This window comes from Poromitra crassiceps (assembly GCF_964638095.1).
Source record: "Poromitra crassiceps genome assembly, chromosome: 6".
NCBI lineage: Eukaryota > Metazoa > Chordata > Actinopteri > Beryciformes > Melamphaidae > Poromitra > Poromitra crassiceps.
Window position 1 is genome coordinate 34,004,164 of NC_139627.1, and position 21,353 is coordinate 34,025,516.

A 21,353-nucleotide genomic window follows, 5' to 3' on the forward strand; every position below is an offset into this window, starting at 1 on the left:
GTGTCCGTGTTCCTCACCTGTAGCATTGAGCAGGTCAAGGAGGAAGGACCTCTTGTCATTCTCCTCCACCCAGACCACCTTCTGGGTGATGTTTTCTGAAGTGGAGCCGACACGCCCCACAGCAAGGAAAATGTAGTCCTCCAGGAAATCACGAGCCAGGATCTACAAATGCAAACAGAAAATTATGTGGACATCAGATCATGATTTTACAGTTGCTCACTTATTAAATGATGTGAGACGGTGTACTCATTGGCTGTCTATGTGTACCTGGATCTCCTTGGGGAAAGTAGCGCTGAACATCATGGTCTGGCGCACGCCTTTAGGTGGCATTGTGTCCTGCTCCACAATGCGTCTGATCTGTGGCTCAAAGCCCATGTCCAACATACGGTCAGCCTCGTCCAGCACCAAGTAGCTACAGGGGCAGAGCATATAAACACACCGTACTGAAAAACCGCACAATACTGGAGTCAGCTGTTACAATCAAAGTGCCCAGACCGCTCCAATCCCAGTGCTGTACTGACTTGCAGTAGTCCAGAGCGATCTTGCCCCTCTCCATCATGTCCACCAGGCGTCCAGGCGTGGCCACAAGCAGGTGGCAGCCTCTCTCCAGTTCCCTGATCTGCTGGCCGATATCTGCACCGCCATACACCACACAGGGCCGCACACGGGAGCGATAGGCAAACTACAGAGTGCGAATGAGGGGAAAGAGTCAAGCTTCGCTGCATACTGCCGTTCAAAGCTAATGATGGGTCTATGAGTACAGTGTGATTGTCATGTGGCTCTGTACTAGAAGTGGGCGGTACACTGAAAATGTACAGAAACGCAGAGTACAGAACTTTTATCAACATAATTTCTCATGTTGGCACGTTTGTTAAATCCATAGTGCATGTGTCCCTTTAATTGGAAGCTGCTACCAGTACAAGATTAAACTTGATGGCTGTGGCAGATATCAGTAAACGGCGCACTAACGTCATATTGAGTGATGCTCTTGCCTGGTGATAGTCTTGTTTTGTAAATGCGGTGTTTAATTTGTGTGGAAAAATCTTTTTTGACGGAAAATATTTAGCAAAACAGTTTTGCATGACAGATGTGAAATTTGTTAAGTTTGGCCAATGCCGATGACACCAATGCAGAATGCAAATAAAAACAACCCGTCATTGTTGATGTAAATGTGACAATATATCATGATATGGATTTCAGGTCATATCACCCAGCCCTACTCTGTACAATCGGTTGTAGATTAGGACCTCACCTTCCTGGCCTCATCATAGATCTGCAAGGCCAGCTCTCTGGTGGGAGCCAGCACAAGGGACATTGGGTATTGCTTACGGCGGCCATACTTTCCATTCTCCTGCAGACAGCATGAGGGGGAAAAGCATGTATAAAGATGTGTCCAAAAGTAATGTTTGTGTGATAATCAGAAGTGTTTTTGAAATAAAAATAATTCTGTACATGTCCACTGTTCTTGGAGGCCTGACTAGCCTCTCCTGGCCCTTCAGTGTAAATCTGACTCAGCACTGGCAGCAGGAAGGCAGCGGTCTTACCAGAGCCTGAAACAAAGAGGACATACATGTAGCCCATTATTTAGAACAAACATAAAGCAGAGGTAGTGGATGCATCCCAACAACCATGCTTCTATTCCATCTGAAAAGAAATTAACCATGGATCTAATCTAATCTTAGCCTGAAGTGAACTCTATAAAACGATCAAAAGGTCCAGCTCAGAGGTTTCCAAAGTGGGAGGTGGTCCTCCCCAGGGGGGCTCAAAACAGTTTGAGGGGAGTGAGTGAGTGAGAGTGATTTTATTTATTTCAGTTTTAGTTATTTTTTAAATAATTGAGTAATTTGAAGAGTGAAGGCAGCTTTTTCCATGGAGCATTTTCCATGCTTTATCTGAGGCCCATGGTCTCAGACTTTGGAATCCTCTGGTCTAGCTAATCTACAGCCTACAGTTAAGCTGTAGCTAATCTATAGCCTAGCCTAGGGATGGGCAACTTTGATGATAGAGGGCCACACAAAAATGCCTCGCTACCAGATATTTTTCATATTCAAATTTAGTAATTCTTCCATTCAGTTACACCAGAAACTTTGCTGGAGCTTTAAAACAGCCCACTACAGCAATTTGCAAATATATGATATTACCGTAAATTTCGGACTATAAGGCGCGGCTTTTTCCCCGTTTTTTGGCCCTGCGGCTTATATAACGGTGCGGCTTATCTATGGATTTTTTCGAGAAAAAAAAAAAAAAAAAAAAAAAAACGGAATTCTCTCTTCTTTAGCACTCTTTCTAACTATAAATCCACTTCTGTTTTAATTTCCTCTCTTGCCCTCTTTTCACCACACCGCGGACACTGTGTGCACTGTAAAAAAAAACACAGGTGGTGTTGTGTTATGTTGTTTTGTTGAAATGTTAATAAATGGGAGCTTCCTCAAACAGCCATCTCTTTCCCGACAATCCCCTCTGTGCATGAACCCTTACATATGGTAATTAAACATTAAAACACAATTAAAAAAAAAAAAAAAAAAAAAAAAAAAAACATTAAAACACCTGCGGCTTATAGTCCGGTGCGGCTTATATATGTAACAAACAGGCAATTTTGCTGCTGCGGCTTATACTCCGGTGCGGCTTATAGTGCGGAAATTACGGTAATCAGATTAGTAATGTTGCATGACTTGTGCAATGTACATCCTGGATATAGTTTGTTACAATAGCGTTAGCTCAAATGCTAACATTAAACAGTATGTGGATGGACAATGCTAACGCCATTAGTGCCATGATCTGGGTAGGGATGCACAATAATTATCGGACAGATAAATTATCGGCCGATATGGCCATTTTGCGTTATTTATTATTCCGATAATGGCCTGTTGTCGCACACGTGACATCACAGCTGCGACGCAAACATGGCTGCTCCCAGTGTGTTGCTGTTTTTCAGTTTCAGAATGATCAGAAAGCTACTTTAATTTGCAATCCATGTCCCACACAGGTTAAGAGAGGAGGGGAAACCTCTAAGCTGGCATTACGTTAAACCAAAGCTGGCGACGATGCAGCGGATATGTTTGTTGTTTTTGTAGGCGAGTTTTGTTAGCATTAGCTGCTCGTAGCGCGGCCTACCCTGCAGGCTTATCCGCTTGGCAGACAAACTGACATTTACAGTCTGTGGCTTGTGATCAAACAGCCCCCCAAAAGCACTTAATACACAGAGCTGGCGTAAACTTATAGAAACGAATGGAAACCCCTTTACCCGAAATGAAACATCCAGGGATTGTGTATTTAACTCCAAAAAACCACTTGCTAACGTTAAGCTAACCGCGCTAGTTAGCATTAGCTGCTCGACAGAGCCATCTAACAGCAACGGAGCCAATAATGAAAAGAAAGGCACAGTCGCGCACATTAGGCTACATAAAAAGCATCAGTCAGTCAACATCACATAGTGTCTTTTCTTTAATCTGGTGGCACCATTTTTCAGTACTAAAAAGTGAAATGACACAGATTGTTTATAGTGCCTGCCCCATTCATTGGCCCAGGCTACAATTCACTGAGAACTGGAACCAATGCAAAATTTGAACAGATCAGTAACATGACAATAAGAGTCTAAATTACTATGCCTTTTGTCATTGTGTTTTATCTGCAGACTAAGCAGCTTGGCTTTCCGTTCTATAAAAGCCTTTATTTTTGTATTGACTATAATTGAGTGATACACTTTATTAAAACAATCATATTATATCAGAAGTTTTCTTTGTTTTGCGTTTCTTTGATTTGGTTAGGTCAGAGCTATGCTCACTACATCCATACATCTACCCTAACCCTTTTTTAACCCCAGGTGTGCATAAAATACAGGTTAAAAACAAAAAAAATATATATATATATCTATTTTTATTATAATAATTATCGGTTATCGGTATCGGTTATCGGCAGGAGAAGCAGATATTTATCGGTTATCGTATCGGTTGAAAAAATCCATATCGTGCATCCCTAGTTCTGGGTTGTACAGTAAAATAAAAACATATTTTGGTGGTCTAACCTAACCAAAAATGTCCTTTTGTTTGTTTGTTTTGGAAGTTGACCCAGGGGCCACACTGAGTGAGGTCGGGGGCCGCCAGTTGCCCACCCCTGGCCTAGCCTAAACTATTCTGACCTACCGGCTAGGGCTGCTCGATAAATCGAGTTTGAATCGTAATCAAATTAATTAGTTAGGACGATGTTAAAAAAATGAAAATCGTAAAATAGATTTTTTTAACTAGGGTAATTACGTTATGGTGGGGCGGCTCTCTGTCATGTAGCAGCACGCGTACATGACACTACTTGTCTTTTCTCCCCGCTGTAAAGTCTCTCTGGGAGGCTGTGACTACTGCTGGCTACTAAAGACAGCAGCAATGAACTTATTTCAACCCCTCCAAAAAGCAGTGTGTGAGCACTGAGCAGCGTGTTGCACTGCGGGGCGGGCTGTGCAAGATAACGATTACCACAACACACACACGTGCACGAACAAAGACGTTATCACTGGACGCTGAAATGTTGCCTTTAGTTCACATAACACGTGAGGCCACCGAGTAACGTTAGGACTCACCTCCAAAAGCGCAAATCCACCAGTGTCAAGTGACTGCAGGTTAGCAAGCAACAGCCAGGAAGTTAGGCATAGCAAGTTAGGCTAAAACAGGAAGTTGGGTTGTTCTGCCTTCAGAGTAAAAGCGTAATTTGTCACTTATGAAAAAAAGAGCTCTGCAAGGCAACAAATGTTTAGAGAAGTTTAATAGTATAAAAAAAAATCGAAAATCAAGATTTGAGAGAAAAAATCGTCAAATTAAATTTTTAGGCAAAATCGAACAGCCCTACTACCGGCATCCCTCAACCAATGATGGAGAGCATAGATGCCCCCAAACCCGGCCCCCACCCCCATAAGATGTGACAGTGAAGGCCGGGCCGAGACACACCAGAACCCCCCTCCAACCCCAGCGAGTGCAAGAAAACCTTTCCACCGGTGGATTTATATCCCCAGGATTGTCTCGGTGACTGAGGAGGAACCTTGTGAGGGCCGATGCACCGTCGGGGCCCAACTATGGACCCCAATTGGGGACATTTTACAGAGTTTCAAATACAGAAATGAAATGACATGTGAACGGACAGAGGAATTAGGCACACACATGCATGCAATGAGAGAGCTACTATATAGTACTTACCAGTTAATGCTTCCCACACACTAGAGGATAAAATGCCCAATTTAATGCCCGATTCCCCTCGGGGGGGGGGGGCGTGGCCCGATTCGAGGCTAGTCTCAACCGATTTTTTGTCAAAATAATTGTCAAGTGTCTGGTGTCAATAAATTATTGATTGAATCGGAGCCTGCCCGATCTCGAATCGGGCATATCAAACATGTTTGATAATTACGATGGCTGTCTCCCGACGGAATACCCGCAATAGCCAATGAGAGCGAGCAGACCGGGACGCCTCGACGCGTCATACCCGGATGTTAATGCAGCGCTCACAACAAACGAGTTGTGGCAACAGCAGTGCCATGTAGCTCCACTCTCCCCAGCATCGTCACAGCAGCTTCAAACAGGGTGGACAGCGGCGGATGGCTCTCCAAACATGTGCCGAGCGGAGCGGTTTGTTTGCTTCAAGGGAGCGGATATGCTGTAATATGAGCTCTCAGACAGGACGTTGTTTTAGCTCATTTTGCGAGGGTGTCCGCCTGCTTGTAGTGGACCTGCCGCTCGGTGCATGTTTGGAGAGCCACCTGCTGTTGTCTGTGGGAAGAAATTGCGGTTTTGTGGGATATAAACAGCCTACAGTCTAGTTGCTGTACTTCAAACGGCTGGTGTGTGGTCTCGCAGTCTGGCTGAATCGTCTAGTGTGTGCGTTCAGGCGATTTTAATGTTAAAATCTGATGAAATTGTCCTTATGTCTGTGGTCTTTCATGTTTTTAAAATCGGTTAAGATTTGAAAATCCTCTAGTGTGTAGGCAGCATAAGTTAAGTTACTAACTGTAACTGTACTTACCAGTCTGGGCACAAGCCATCAGGTCTCTCTTGGACTTAATGATGGGGATGGCATGTTTCTGAACAGGAGTGGGACACGTGTACCGACTCAGGTTGATGTTGCCCATGATGATCTCCCCCATGTCCACATCATGGAACTACATCGCAATGATATGAGACATACTGTCAGTATACTGTCAGTATATGACTCAAATGTCTTTGCAAAAACTACTCAATTGCAATGGAGCAAAATATTACTTTTAGATCACACCTTTAAGATTGCGCAGGCACTGCAGAGTATATACTTACACTATCAATGTGGGGTGGGCTGTTAACTCCAGTGGCCTCCACAGGAATGTCATCATATTTCTCAAAGTTAATCCCAGAGTTGCCGCCGGCGAACAGCTCACTAGAGCAGGAAAGTTTGGGTCAAATGATGTGGCAAGAATATTATAGAGCCAAAGTAGGGATGCACGATATATCGGCAATCATATCTGTATCGGCCGATATTAGTCATTTTTTTACATATCGGCATCGGCCCGATGTTGCAATGTTAATATCGGTTATCAGTATCAGCCAAAATATCCACATTGAGAGAAACAATGCGGTGAATCTATGATTTATGGGCTTTTCCACATGTTTTAGAAATAAAGAAACGCATTACTTTCTCAAATTCACTGTGTTTACATGTGTTTTTCCATATGTACACAATTTGATGGTCATATAACGTGTTTTTATACAGATCATATCGGCATCGGCAAATATCGGTTATCGGCCATAACAGCAATGTTATTATCGGTTATCGGTATCAGCCAAACTTTTCATATCGGTGCATCCCTAAGCCAAAGTAAACATCACTTCCGTACTGTACCAGAGATTTTCATCCGCCATTTATTTTCCCATAGACATTTCGTAAAATGCTTATAAAAATAGTTTTACTTGTTCAAACCAAACGGTTCAGAATCAGATATATTTAGAAACAGGCGAGACCACATAACATTTCACTCAGACCAAAACGTTAAATTGCGGATTTAAAGAAAACGTTTTAAAAATAGAAAATAGTTTTAAAGTTTTGGTCTGAGTTAAATGTTCTATGGTCTCTCCTGGTTCTAAATATAGACCTTATTCGATTGACGTCAATCACGTACTGGCACGCCCACCGCCGCCATATTGTTGACATAGCGCTGCAGCTCTCAATTGACAGCCTATGTGGAGCAGCGTTTATAGGACGCTAGCCGCTGTTAGCGTTACCTGTATCGTTCCAATTGTGTTCGGATGGTGACCTGTGTTAGGCATGGCTGTAGTAATGACAGCAATAAAGTCCCTGTGGTTTGTTTCTATCTCTACCGTCCTCCGACGTGAAGGGAGCGAGACTGGGGATACGTCAGCAGCACAGGAGAGGTGTGTGGATAGTTGGGAGAGACAGGTGAAACTTTCTGACAGCTCCTCACAGCAATGTCTGTTCACCTCGTTCTTTTGTTTATTTATTACAGGCATTAACGGCAGCATACAAACAACAACTGTGGGGTTTTTATTGCCGTCATTACCATGGCTATTTTGTAATGGAACAGAAACGACAATAAGGCTGTTAGCTGCAGCACTGTGTGCGCGCAGGACGGTATGTCAACAATATGGTGCGTCCAGGGTTAGCGAATAAGGTCTATAGCTGAACCGTTTGGTTTGACCAAGTAAAACTATTTTTATAAGCATTTTACAAAATGTCAATGGGAAAATAAATGGCAGATGAAATTGTGCTTTTTTTGTCATTTCTGAATAGAATCATGCTTACTTTTCCAAGCGTTCATTGGCTGGTGTAGGCTTGGACCAATCATCCTCCTCTCTGGACTCCTCCACCCAGCGGCTGTTTCCTCCACCACCAAAGCCCCCACGTTCGTACCTACAGTATGCACACAGTCAGAGTCATGAACGCTTGTAGCTAAAGAAATGTTAATTTCAAGTCTGATATAAAGTAATCAAGAGCACAATATTCACAATCATGCTTACATGATATAATAAAGTAAACTCTCACTCACCTTCCCCTGGAACCTGCCCCACGCTTACATGATATAATAAAGTAAACTCTCACTCACCTTCCCCTGGAACTTGCTCCACGGTCATTGAAGAAGGAAGACTTGCCCCTATCGGAGCGTCCCCCAAAGCTGTTGTAGGCAGCGTCCCTTTGAGCACCTCCTCCTCCTCCTCCTCCCCAACCGCCATCTTTGTTCTCATAAGTGCCGAACCCTGGAGTGGAACAGACAGAGCGTGTCAATAATACAGCTAAGGAAATGTATCATGACCTCAAATCAGCCGCCACCAACAGCTCTGACTGCCGTCAGACAAATCAGCTGGAGCCGCTCTGACCACTAATGGACCAATGTCTTCTCCTATTAGCGGAATGACTTCAGTTTCGTTCAAATCATCCCAACAGGGTTTTTGTCTCAGTTGAATTAGGTGCGCAGCTATTGTAGTTTATTACAAAAATAATAATCTATAAATTCCATCTTGTATGCCTATTACTACAATATGAAACCCTTCTGAGATTAGTGATCTAGCGGGGTTGAGGGGTAGTAGCAGCCAATATATTCGATCTAAAACTACACAACTGCTGCTAGGGCTACCGTTAGATAAACAAGTCTAAGGCACAGTAGGTTCTCCCCACCTGCATTTTGCAGTGGTTGATTAAATGAGCCTTCGCCCCTGTTAAAGGGCTCATTATGCTCGAGCAAGGCTCCGTCAGGTGGAGCTCCGCGAGTCACGTGCGGACCTCGCGCTGGGGCAGATGCTTTTATACTCAGCAGAAGTGATCAGCATGTTATTGTACAATGGTAATAGTGAGAACAGCCCGTGAAAAGTCACAATGAAACGCTATTATGTGCAGTACCGAGTGCGCTTTCACTCTCAAACGACCGTACATCAGCACATGAATGAATCACCAAACTTGTTTTGACTGAATAGCCGTTTCAGTTCTCAGCCCTGATAGCCTACTCTGTGCTGCTTTTAATCTCTCTCAATCATGCTCTCAACACAACACATTTACTTGGTGAAATGACTAAAAACGAACAGTTGCAAATCAAAGTTTAGCCTACCACATGGGTCAAGAAATGTGGTGAAAACACAGCTCAGTGTTCAGGGCTCAGTGGCTCGAAAGCGGCCATGTTTGGAGAGAAGCCGTGCGGAGGTCGCGCTGTGAGAAAAATCTTCGGGTACGCGGTGGGTGGCCTACGGAGGTCGCGCCCAACACATTGACGTCATTTGACGCTTGCGGCCCTCGCTCCTCCCCCTTCACGGCACAGCGAGTATAAAGCAAGCTTAACACTGTAGCTGCCACGCCCACCTCTATCATTGCGAGCGGCTCCACGCCCTCCAAAGCCCCCATTCGTACGGTTGTCATGGTAACCATTCACGAATCCATTGCTGCGTCCACCATCCCATCCAGGTGAATCTTCATGGGGAGAGAAAAAAGTTTTAAGGCACTGGTTACCTGCTATTGGCTATGTGCTTTAGGCTTAATGGACTCACGGCAGCTGCCGTTAATGTACTGTCATCAGCCATGTCCCTATATGTACCTGTGTTTGTCTTCCCTCGTGCCATTTGCCTGATGAAGACCACTCTGTGGGTCGAAAGCTTGCAGTAGCTGTCTAATTAAATATATTGGAGCTGCTCCAGTGTGCGGGTATTTCTATTTTTTCTATATTGTGCTTCTGTACCCAGCACCTGGCCTGACAAAAGGTTGGATGTGCACACAAACCTTCCATTGAGAGAAAAAAAAAAGCAAGAATAAGAGGCATGTGAGGAAGGGTGTATGTAATATAATGAATAGTACATATTTGACTTTACTCAGAGTCCTCAACAGATCAGGGACACTTTCAGTGCTGACCCATTTCTTTCGCTTTGTGTTTTATAATAGGCTACTAGCAACTACGATCAACCTGAACTTGTTTGCAACCTTGCATAAATATCAGAAAATGCTGATTCCCCGTAACAACTAAAATGTTAGGTCCTCAAACACTCCAGTTAAGATCCCAAAGCAATCTTTCCCCCCAAAGCTTGTTCAATAAAAAAGTAAACTAATAAAAACAAAAGGTATATTTTTATATAGGACAATGGATGGGGAGAAATCGAGCAACTTGGTGTAAAAATTACACTGCATTGTCATTTTCATTAGTTCCCAGACAAGGGGTTCTCAACCGTCTGTCCCAAAGGACCGGGCCCCTTCTCTGCCTGAGGGGGACATTTACCACAATGGTCTGCCCAGCTTTGCATGCTGGCCGTGTCATCGTTCCCATCGGTGGCCCCACTGTTATCTGTGCAGGCTGGGGATGAGGCTGGTGGGGGACAACGGACAGTTAGCATTGCCAAGTTAAGGCTTGCTTGGTAGCAGAGGCTGTGCCACAGCAGCATCTGGTGACAGCCCAGCCACACAGATCTAAGCTCAGATTAGCCTTTGAATGCTGGTGATAAGAGGATTGGACCAGCCAAAGAGGCTGATTTGAGATCTGTGGTAAGGAGGATCTAACTTGAACCTGTGGGACAACAGGTAAGCGCTTTCAGTGCGGTGCCCACTTCAAGTACACACAAAGAGAAAACCTGTTCAAGCTGAAAAAAAAAACAGGCAGGCGCACGCGCACACACGCACACACACACCCCAACCTCGATGTTTTAGACCAGACTGTAGCTTGGCATCTGCACAAATAGACTCTTTCACTGCCCTGTGCACTCTGCAAACATGGCTAAGCACACCATGCAGCAGGGTCAGAGAGAACATCTCAGATGACTCCACGTCAAACCACATCACCAAGATACAGTATACTGACAAACGGCAGCAAGTCCAGAAATAGGTGGCAGGGACTATGCCATGCCAGAGCAGCATTCAGACATCTAATAGGTGGCAGGGACTATGCCATGCCAGAGCAGCATTCAGACATCTAGCTCATTCAGACGTCTATTAATGCAAACTATGCATGACAGGTAGTGCTCACTCCTGAAATGGGTTGAAAACAGCCTAGACTTCAAACAAAATACCAGTCAACTTGTACTGACCACAGTGACCACTGGCTATAATGTGGTGAGGAATAAGCTTTGGGCACTTGACACTAGGGGTGTCACAATATATCGTCCCACGAAATTTCGCGATAGTAAAACGTCACGATATGTATCGTTGAGATGAAATCTCATATCGCAAAAAATTTTTTTTTTTTTTTTTTTTTTTTCAAAAAATAGACTAAGAAACGTCTTTGTTTGTTGAAGTTCAATGTGTGGAAAGTAGTTCAGTTGAACAAGTCTCTGAAGAGACACATGAGAAGTTATACAGGAGAGAAACCATTCAATTGAGTTTCTGGCAAAACTGTTTACTTGACAGGAAAAACTGAAGATGCATAAAAAATAGATTAAGAAAAGTCTTGTTGTTTGAGTTTGAAGAAAAACTGAAGATGCATAATGAGAATTTATACTGCTGAGAAACCTTTTAGTTCAAAGTAAATCTAAGTGATGGTGTAACTCATTCTATTTCAAGATAAGCCTTATCTCCAATCTCATGTTTTTTCTAGTTGTTATTGTAATAACAATTTCCCACAACAGCATGTTTTGTATTTGTGCATTTCAAATAAAATACTACTTTTCCAGTCATATATTGTCATTATTCAAGTTTAAAAAAATATTGTTAAAATCGTATCGTATCGTATCGTTATCGTGAACCCAGTATCGTGATACGTATCGTATCGTGAACTGAGTGTATCGTGACACCCCTACTTGACACTGACGGAGGAGATCATCGAGGCACATCCAATGTGAGTGCAGGGCACTTTACACTGACGGAGGAGAGCATCGAGGCACATCCAATGTGAGTGCAGGGCACTTTACACTGATAGAGGAGATCATCGAGGCACATCCAATGTGAGTGCAGGGCACTTTACACTGATAGGAGATCATCGAGGCACATCCAATGTGAGTGCAGGGCACTTTACACTGATAGAGGAGATCATCGAGGCACATCCAATGTGAGTGCAGGGCACTTTACACTGATAGGAGATCATCGAGGCACGTCCAATGTGAGTGCAGGGCACTTTACACTGACGGAGGAGATCATCGAGGCACATCCAATGTGAGTGCAGGGCACTTTACACTGACGGAGGAGATCGAGACACATCCAATGTGAGTGCAGGGCACTTTACACTGATAGAGGAGATCATCGAGGCACATCCAATGTGAGTGCAGGGCACTTTACACTGATAGAGGAGATCATCGAGGCACATCCAATGTGAGTGCAGGGCACTTTACACTGATAGAGGAGATCATCGAGGCACATCCAATGTGAGTGCAGGGCACTTTACACTGACGGAGGAGATCATCGAGGCACATCCAATGTGAGTGCAGGGCACTTTACACTGATAGAGGAGATCATCGAGGCACATCCAATGTGAGTGCAGGGTAGGCCTGCATGATATGAGGAAAAGCTGCAATGTGCGATAACATTGTTCAATATAGCGATGATACGAGTTGCAATAAACAAATATTAAAGTATGCATATTAGCTATACAGTTCCCATGTCTTTCTGCTTTAATAATGCTAACATAGACCCCAAACATAGCCTATGCCCACTGAATAAAGAGATTAAATACACACTGACTCTAGCTGAAACTACACACAATGTGTTTGGGCTTTGGCAGAGGGGTGGAGCGCACTGTTGCAAGAGAAAGGTGTACACTGGATTTACAACACAAGACAAAATGATCAGATGCTGAGTGCGAATGCATGACGCATGTAAATAAAACCACTTTTGTTATTTATTGCGTTTCAGGCAGTCTTTGCGATGTGTTTATTGTGCATGTTCATATTGCGATGACGATGAAAATACGATTAATTGTGCAGCCCTAGTGCAGGGCACTTTACACTGACAGAGAAGATCATCGAGGCACATCCAATGTGAGTGCAATCAAGCCGAAACGCATGAACAAACAAATGTTGTAGGGTCAACGTTAAAGGCCAGGAGGAATACCTTCTAACAACTCTCCACTTTAAAATAACCGAGCAGACACACAGAAACACCCTCCACACAAGTCAGAGGCCTACCGTGGCCCAACGCTATCCATCTGCCATATGCAGATAGAAAAAGCTGTATAGACCTGATAAGGACTCAAAGGAAAACTTTCAATCGTGTGTTGTGACACATGTTAAGTAGGGTGGAGACTAGGGCTGTCACGATTCCTCGAGTACCTCGAATAACTCGAGTACCGTAAATTCCGGACTATAAGACGCACCGGTGTATAAGCCGCGGGACCAAAATTGACTATTTTTTTCTTCTATAAGCCGCACCGGTCTATAAGCCGCGGGTGTTTTGATGTTTAATTACCATATGAAAGGGTTCGTGCACAGAGAGGAATGTCGGGAAAGCGATGGCTGTTTGGGGAAGCTCCCATTTATTAACATTTCAACAAAACAAAACAAAAGTCAGGTCACTAATCCCCAGACAAAATCACACAACAATAGGCTATATGTGCAGCAAACCTGTAACCAGAGAAGTCAAGTCACTAATGCTCGTCTTCCTCTTCTTCCTGCGTACTGAAACCACCAAAGTCCTCATCTTCAGTGTCGGAAACGAACAGGTTCAGGGTGGCTTCGTCAACCACTCTCCTCTCTCCTTCATTGTCACTCAAAACCAACGAACTCCTCTTCATCTATAGCTGTGTTTCCATTACAGTTTTTCGCAAAAGAATTGCGATATTTCTACAACTTCGACAATGTACAATTGCGACTTGTAGGCGTTTCCATTGAAGTTGCGTTTGAGTGATTCCCCGTTGCAGCAGCTGCCACAGTGATTACGCACGGGGATCTGCCCCATATCCCGTCCCCTGCATGCTCAAATCCAACCAATGGTCAATGGAAATCCCAACATGAAGTTACAATGCATATAAACGAGCCTGATTATCAATTCAAAAGAAAATGAGTCGCAAAATGTTGCTGGCTGCGTGAATGCAGCCAGCGCGACAGGCAGAGGAAAAAAGGTAGCCTAATAGCCTACAACTGGTCCGATTTAGAGATGGAGGGGGGAAAAGGCTGATTTGGTTCTATAATTGCACCTGAAACGTGTGCAATGTATTAGCCTACTCACAGTCACTGTATTCACTTCAGACAGCACCACCGCACCAGTGTGTGCTTTTCATCCTCTCATCTCGCCGCTGTGCCAAATGCGCGCACACAGGCAGCCTGCTGTCACCATGGACCGATTTCTGCCATTAAACATTATCTAATTTGCCCGGCTACGCTTTTGCACAACACTCGTCTTTCTGCTAGGTAGCGTTGCTTCAAAGTTTTCCACTTGCTGCGGAGGTTTTGACACGGCTATCGAACCTTACTTACCAAACTTATTTTCCGCTCCTTTTCCAAGGGATAATATGGGTCACATGACGTGCAAATGCGAAAAATGTGTTTCCATTACACTTTTGCGATAAACTGCTATATCGACACGTCTGAAAAACCACCTCATGATCATCTACTGCTCGTTCTCATGCTGTCGAGAACGAGCAAAGCTTTTTTTTGGTGAAAGAATCCTCCAGGGCGCTTCTTGTTAACAGTCCGAGTGAGTGGCAGGTCGAACGTCAAAGGCACTTCATCCATATTTATGATCTGCTCCGGTTCGATGGAATATTCCTTGATCTTCCTTTGTGTGAATTCGCCGAAGTTTGTGATTTTCTCCTGGTAGTCGGGGGAGGGAGTTGATGGGCTTGTGGCCGTTTGCTTACCGTAATTACCATATGTAAGTGGTCACGCACAGAGGGGATTGTCGGGAAAGAGATGGCTGTTTGAGGAAGCTCCCATTTACCGTATTACCGTAACATTTCAACAAAACAACATAACACAACACCACTGTTGTTTATTTTTACAGTGCACACAGTGTCCGCGGTGTGGTGAAAAGAGGGCAAGAGAGGAAATTAAAACAGAAGTGGATTTATAGTTAGAAAGAGTGCTAAAAAAGAGAGATTTTTTTTTTTTTTTTTTTTTTTTCTGAAAAAATCCATAGATAAGACGCACCGTTATATAAGCCGCAGGGGCCAAAAAACGGGAAAAAAGCCGCGGCTTATAGTCCGGAATTTACGGTAATTAAAATGATCGAGGCCAAAATGATTCGCCTCGACACGCATCTGAGTAATAGAAGAGGGTGGGTAAAATAGAAATTCCGACGGAACCTTAAGGCAACACGCGAGAGCGCGTTACGTCAGTACGTCACTACCTGAAAACATCAACAAACGGGTCCACCCGAAAATGTGGCTACACTTTCCCAAGATAGACTCAGACAACACTGGTTGCAACATGTTACATTTGTGATGTGAATTGCAAAGCTGGCCAGGGAAACACCTCAAACTTGAGGAAGCATGGTCAAACAAGAGATATATTTACAGTAGCTAAATGCTGAAGACTGTAACGTATTACTAGATAGGCTGAGGGTGAATGAAGCAGGCAGCGCACCGCAGGTAACATTAGCAGCACCTCCTCAGCTGTAACGTTGAGAGGCATCGACTACAACATCAGGTAACGTTATTTAATTAGCTAGCGTTAGCTGGATAAGTTGTTTCACTGCCGTTGTAGTTGTTAGATAACGGGGCTTTTCACTGTCTTCACAACGACTGCAAAACAGAGATCGTAGCGTTAACGCTAACGTTGCTGCAGTAATTGTCAAGGGTTTAACAGAACGTATTTCCTCAGCCTGTATAGTAGCTATCAACATGAAATAAAAAGCATTTGACAGCTTAAACCTGTGGCTTTTTATTTGGAAGGGTTACATTTGCCGTAATCTTTATTAACATTTCTTAAAATGCATTAGAATCTTTTTATTTTTTTGGGTTAAAGATCTTTTTTTTTAAATTAACATTAGAGCAAATATAATACGAAAAGCCAAAGGGTTAAGCTCTCAAATGCTTTTTATTTTATGTTTCTATGTACTACAGAGCCTGAGATATGAAGGCTTTAGTGAATACCGACCGCTCTCTCTGAGAAGTTTGGACCGTTTTCTGTGAGAAATACAAAGCTCAACCTATTAACGTTAGCGGCTAATTTAACAGCGTTTTGTGTGTGTGTGTGATCACACTAGCCTGTTGGTGTGTGAGAGAGAAAGAGAGAGTGAGTGTGTGTGAGAGAGAAAGAGTGTGTGTGTCATGCAGCTGTAAGGTAAATGAAGGATGTAAACTAGCTAGTAAGCCATTCATTCATATTATTTAACGGTTGCTGTACACTGGAAGAACTCAAACGTCAGGTTGAAAAGATGAATGGTGCCACTGCCAGTTCTATGCAATTTAAAAATAAAAATGTTGTTTTTTCTAAGAAAGAAACTAATGTAGTTGTTTATTTGAAGAGTTTTATCTTATTTTTTGGTGTATATTTACGATAAGCCTTTGAAAACACAAAAAAGGGTTCTTATCCGATTACTCGATTAATCGATGGATTATTCGGTAGAATACTCGATTACTAAAATAATCGATAGTTGCAGCACTAGTGGAGACTCTGGACAGACAGACACCACCCACCCACCTAGGCCCACGATTCCATCCCCCCTTCCTCCCTTATTTTTTGCTCCAAGTGAAATGTTTTATGGTCACTCACGATTCAGTAAGTCACAGGTTGGCTTGGTTCCTGCCTTAAAACTCGTTATATAAGGATTTTTCTAAATGCCTATCTATGGAGAAAATGAATGGGGAACCATCTTCTTGGGCAAGACATGTCCCGTGGCTGTTGCCCTCTATAGTAACGTTATGAACAAGTGCTCCCACCCATCCAGAATTTCTATACTTATTTGCTAAGGAAAATCCATGCTTTGATGTCAACTGTAACTATGATAACTTGCATGAATGAAAAGAAAAGAGTACCAGTAGTTGAGTAATGGACACAAAGGATAATGCCTAGTATGCGAATGCGTTCCCACTGCAGATACTGTACCTTGCTGTTATTAGTAAGACAGCCATACTAGTGGTGCAGTACAGAATCTTCAAAGCACCATCACCATGCATCACAAACAACTTCAAATGCAAGCATTTGACAAACACTGCATTAGGCCCACGTTCTTGTTGCTTTTTACAAGTGACCATTACAAAGCATAGGCTATATGCACGGCTTTAGGCTTGGTTGGGTGTGCTCAAGTGTTCAGCTGTATACTATGTTCAACTCTGCCAACAAGTAGGTGGCATGGCATGCAGGTAGATGTCAAGGTATACCACATCTGTTTGGCCAACCCCCACTGTAGGCATGGTAAAAGGCAAGCTCTTGAGAGGCCAGTCTTGGGTAACCTATGCAAAGGTAGGGAAGCAGGCTATAAAAAAGCACTTGCCCATAATTACTGGCTGATGCAGCATGACTGTTGATGTTGACATGACACTAATAGTTACCGGTACTACAGTCATCCCATCCAGGAGTATAGTTATGTCTGTGTGTTTGCTGATGCTCTGCCTGCCATAGTTGCGGGCACTGCTTAGAAGAAACTTGAGGGACATTACAAGTCAAGGTTGTAAAGGTTGCCATATGCGTCAAACTGACACTGTAAATGACAAATACAAGTGGCAGAGGTGTCTATAAATGCTGGTTCAATGAGAAAATATGTGCTTAGGCTTACATTAAATCACATTTTACTTCTAGCATCTTCACAATTGTGACTGCAAGCATCCCAGCAGAGATAAGCACATCAATTAATCATGAGCCCATCAGTAACCTTAAGGGACAGCTCACCCTAAAATCCAAAATACATATTTTTCCTCTCACCTGTAGAACTATTTATCCATCTAGATCGTTTTGGTGAGTTGCTGAGTTTTGGAGAGATCGGCTGTACATATTTCTGACTTCTCTCCAATACAATGGAACTGGATGGCGCTCGACTTGTGGTGCTCAAAGAAAGCACCAAAAAAATACATCCAGTTCCATTGTATTGGAGAGAAGCTAGAAATCTAAGCCCAATATCTCCAAAACTCAGGCAACTAACACAAAACAATCTAGATGGATAAATAGCACTACAGGTGAGGGGGAAAATATCTATTTTGGATTTTAGGGTGAGCTGTCCCTTTAAGTGTGATGTGTATATCCATAAACTAACCCTCAACCCCTTGTCATTGGCTTTGCTGGTGTGTAAATGGCTATTTCATGCATCTGGGAATGCAGGTTGCCCTCAGCGAAAGCAGACAGAAGGGACTTACAGAGGTTTACTGGTGCCACTGAATAACCAAACTGTCTACCAGCGGAATAAGCATTTCCTGCTGTGGAATAAGCATTTCCTGCTGTGGAATAAGAAAACAGCAAAAACGGAAAATACGTCAAGTGTGTAATAATGACACAATGAGAGTCAGTACCATGATTCCAAGATTAAGCTAAAATGAAGAATCAGACTTATCAGTATGCCTGTCTTCCCATACATCTTGATTTGAGGCCTTTAGGAGGCAAAACAAATAGAGAAACATGTATGGAATGTTGTGTATTAATTGCATAGAGCAACCCCTTTCTGGCAACAAAACATTGTCAAAAGTCCAAATGTCTCAACACTGGTGGTCAAGTAATGCGTTTCCCAAGGAACATCTTTATCAGAACAGTCAACAGCTAGCACCACTGTCTCCATCTTGATCAGAACAGTCAACAGCTAGCACCACTGTCTCCTTCCATCATCACTGCCACTATGAAATCCATCCTAGACCTGGGACTTTCACCAGACAGTCATTTCAAACTGGTCAGACTAAATTGAAATTTGCTCCATTCCCATCAGACTGAGGTGAAAGTACAAGGGCATGTACTGTTTTACAGCTAGTACCACTTGTCCTAGTTTAGCGGTGCCAATGTAAGCCATCATGCACAGACACCGAAAATCCACGTGAGGACTTTCTTTTCATAATCTCTGCACTTGTGAAACCAGGCTTAGGTTTTCTTGGCTCTAAAGAGCAGCAAAAATGGTGTCCATCTCGTTTTTACTGATAACGATCAAAGTATGAAAAATGGAAGAATTTATTTTTTGGTTTGGAACTGGCTCATAAATCTGCTCAACTGTGCTTTCTTTTAACATGCTCTGATGGAGCTTCAACATAAAAAAAAATAGAAGACTACAAGTGAAACCAGTGTTGAGTGACTGTGGCTCACAGGCCGAGAATGAGAAACCAGTGTTGAGTCTGACTGTGGCTCACAGGCCAAGAATGAGAAACCAGTGTTGAGTCTGACTGTGGCTCACAGGCCGAGAATGAGAAACCAGTGTCGAGTCTGACTGTGGCTCACAGGCCGAGAATGAGAAACTCACCATTTTTTGAAGCCTCTTTGTTCCTCAAGTGAGGTGGAATGTACCGCCCTGGGTAGAGGGGGAAAAAAGCTTGTTATAGATCATACAGATTTGACCCACATTCAGTCAATTAGATCGTATTTACTGAACAAAGAAGCAGTTTGTGCAGAGCTCTCCGCTGAAGAGAATGTGTTACAGTGGGTGCTAGGCAGTTTGAGATATTACACAGCTCTGAAGCCTGTTAAAGTAAAGATGTCAAATTTAACCAGGAACAAATTATATGCTTGGGCTTCCAATTCTTTTCTGAAGATGTTTTGGGGCAGTTTGTGCCTTTCTATTAGATCGATGGCAGTTGAGAGACAGGAAAATTCAGGTGAGAGAGGAAGAGAAATGTGGAAGAAACGATTAAAGTGACTGTCTGGACCCAAACCTTGGATATTGTGTGCCTGCATTTTCAGTTCTAAGTAAAGGATGGTACAAAACAGTGAATGAGACGTGCACGTCCCAACAAGCGGTCTTCAAAGCAGATGCTGGACCCAATAAAACAGCAGTACAAGAAAATAGAGTCTGCACACTGTAGCTTCCACTGCCGGGTTGAATAAATCAGCTTAATAGGGTTGTGCAATGTCAACCAAATAGCCATCGTGATGGTTCCACAGTGAAACATCACGATGGACGATGGCATCATTGTTGACGGGGGTGATTGATTAATGATTTATGAAGTCGCTGCAGTGCCGTAATACTGCTGCAATGCACGTTCACATTTACAACAGGACAGCTGAGCTCTACATGAGACCAGCGGGCTTAGATAGGCTACTAGAGTCAGGCGACAGAAGCAGTGGCTGTCACTACCAGCAATATTGAACGACGCAAAGCAAATAACGGTAATGTTACATGTCCTGACAAATGTGTGTGTTGAATTTAACTAGCTGGCAGAAAACGGACAGAATTACTGGCGGATATAACGTTAGATTCGCATGGGCTCAGTTTTGAACCTAACACAGATAGAGAGAGTTAAGGGGAGATAGAAACAGCAGCCTATGTCAGAGATGCAAACTCAGAGTGAAAAACGTGACAGATCTACCAGGGCAGACCACTAAAAATTAGGGATGGGCGGGAGTACTCTGGTACTCCAGTACTCGTTCATAACGTCAGTACTCGAGTAACGTTTCCGCTGTTCGGGTACTCGCCCTACTCCCCACCCCTTTAAAAATGGTCTAAATCTATGCATGCATGTATCGTTATGTGGATCTGGCAGTATGAACTGCACGGGCGTCAAGACAGCCAGAATGTACAAGTACGTCATCCGCTTTGTTGCTTTCAAAATAAAAGGCTTATTGTAACGTAAGTTATAACCTTATTTATTTTGAGTAATGCGTTACAGCCATAGTTTCACGCCATATAACATCACGAGTATTTTGATACAAGGTTTGCTGCTTTGTTCGTTGAAATACCCTTTTCTCCTCCAACGTGCATAAATAAGCTATTTACTTTTGTTTAAGTAACATTATTTTGAAAGTTTTAACCGGAAGTTTTCCAGCTCATCCTGAAAATGGTGGCTGAAGATATGCTCCCGAAGGAGACAGATGCACGCTTCTTCATCAAAACTTTGCAGTAGTTTACAGTCGTTTCCCATAACAGTCACAAGAAATGTGGAGAAAGAATCGCTTTTTGGGAGACAATCGTTTCATGATCACTATTTATGGGCGGCTTTAGCTCAGGAGGTAGAGCGGGTCGGCCAATGATGCAAGGGTTGGCGGTTCGATCCCCGCTCCCTCCCAGCTGCTGTCGTTGTGTCCTTGGGCAAGACACTTAACCCTCCTTGCTCCCAATGGTGTGTAGGCACCCTGCGTGGCAGCCTGCCGCCATCGGTGTATGAATGGGTGAATGTAGACTATCTACTCATTGTAAAGCGCTTTGGATAAAAGCGCTATATAAATGCAGACCATTTACCAGACCATTTACCATTTAGCTGCAGCTGTAACGTTAATCACACTGGTCAGTGGTCAGTTTTCACTTTGGCAGAACACCGGACTGTAATCCGTGGATTTACGTTAGTGTAACAGTGATCATAAAGTAAAATGGATGGTACTGGACAATGGACATGTATTGGAATTGAGCCTTCGCTTGTTTCACAACACTAT

The 21,353-nt window shown here is 43.3% G+C and overlaps 1 protein-coding gene across 2 annotated transcripts in view; it reads right to left on the minus strand.

Moving 5' to 3' along the window:
• ddx3xa (DEAD-box helicase 3 X-linked a) overlaps nt 1-21,353 on the minus strand; it is a 38,869-nt gene that overhangs the window by 15,211 nt on the left and 2,305 nt on the right. The window contains exons 3-13 of one of the 2 annotated variants that reach the window (XM_083639311.1): nt 19,231-19,278; nt 9,313-9,420; nt 8,069-8,219; nt 7,768-7,875; nt 6,288-6,387; nt 6,001-6,136; nt 1,453-1,550; nt 1,253-1,351; nt 522-682; nt 268-412; nt 18-162 (exon numbers count right to left, since the gene is read on the minus strand). In XM_083639311.1, coding sequence (XP_083495437.1) covers nt 18-162; nt 268-412; nt 522-682; nt 1,253-1,351; nt 1,453-1,550; nt 6,001-6,136; nt 6,288-6,387; nt 7,768-7,875; nt 8,069-8,219; nt 9,313-9,420; nt 19,231-19,278 — 1,299 coding nt within the window. The remainder of the gene's footprint in view (nt 1-17; nt 163-267; nt 413-521; nt 683-1,252; nt 1,352-1,452; nt 1,551-6,000; nt 6,137-6,287; nt 6,388-7,767; nt 7,876-8,068; nt 8,220-9,312; nt 9,421-19,230; nt 19,279-21,353) is intronic. The other variant, XM_083639312.1, reaches the window with a different exon arrangement.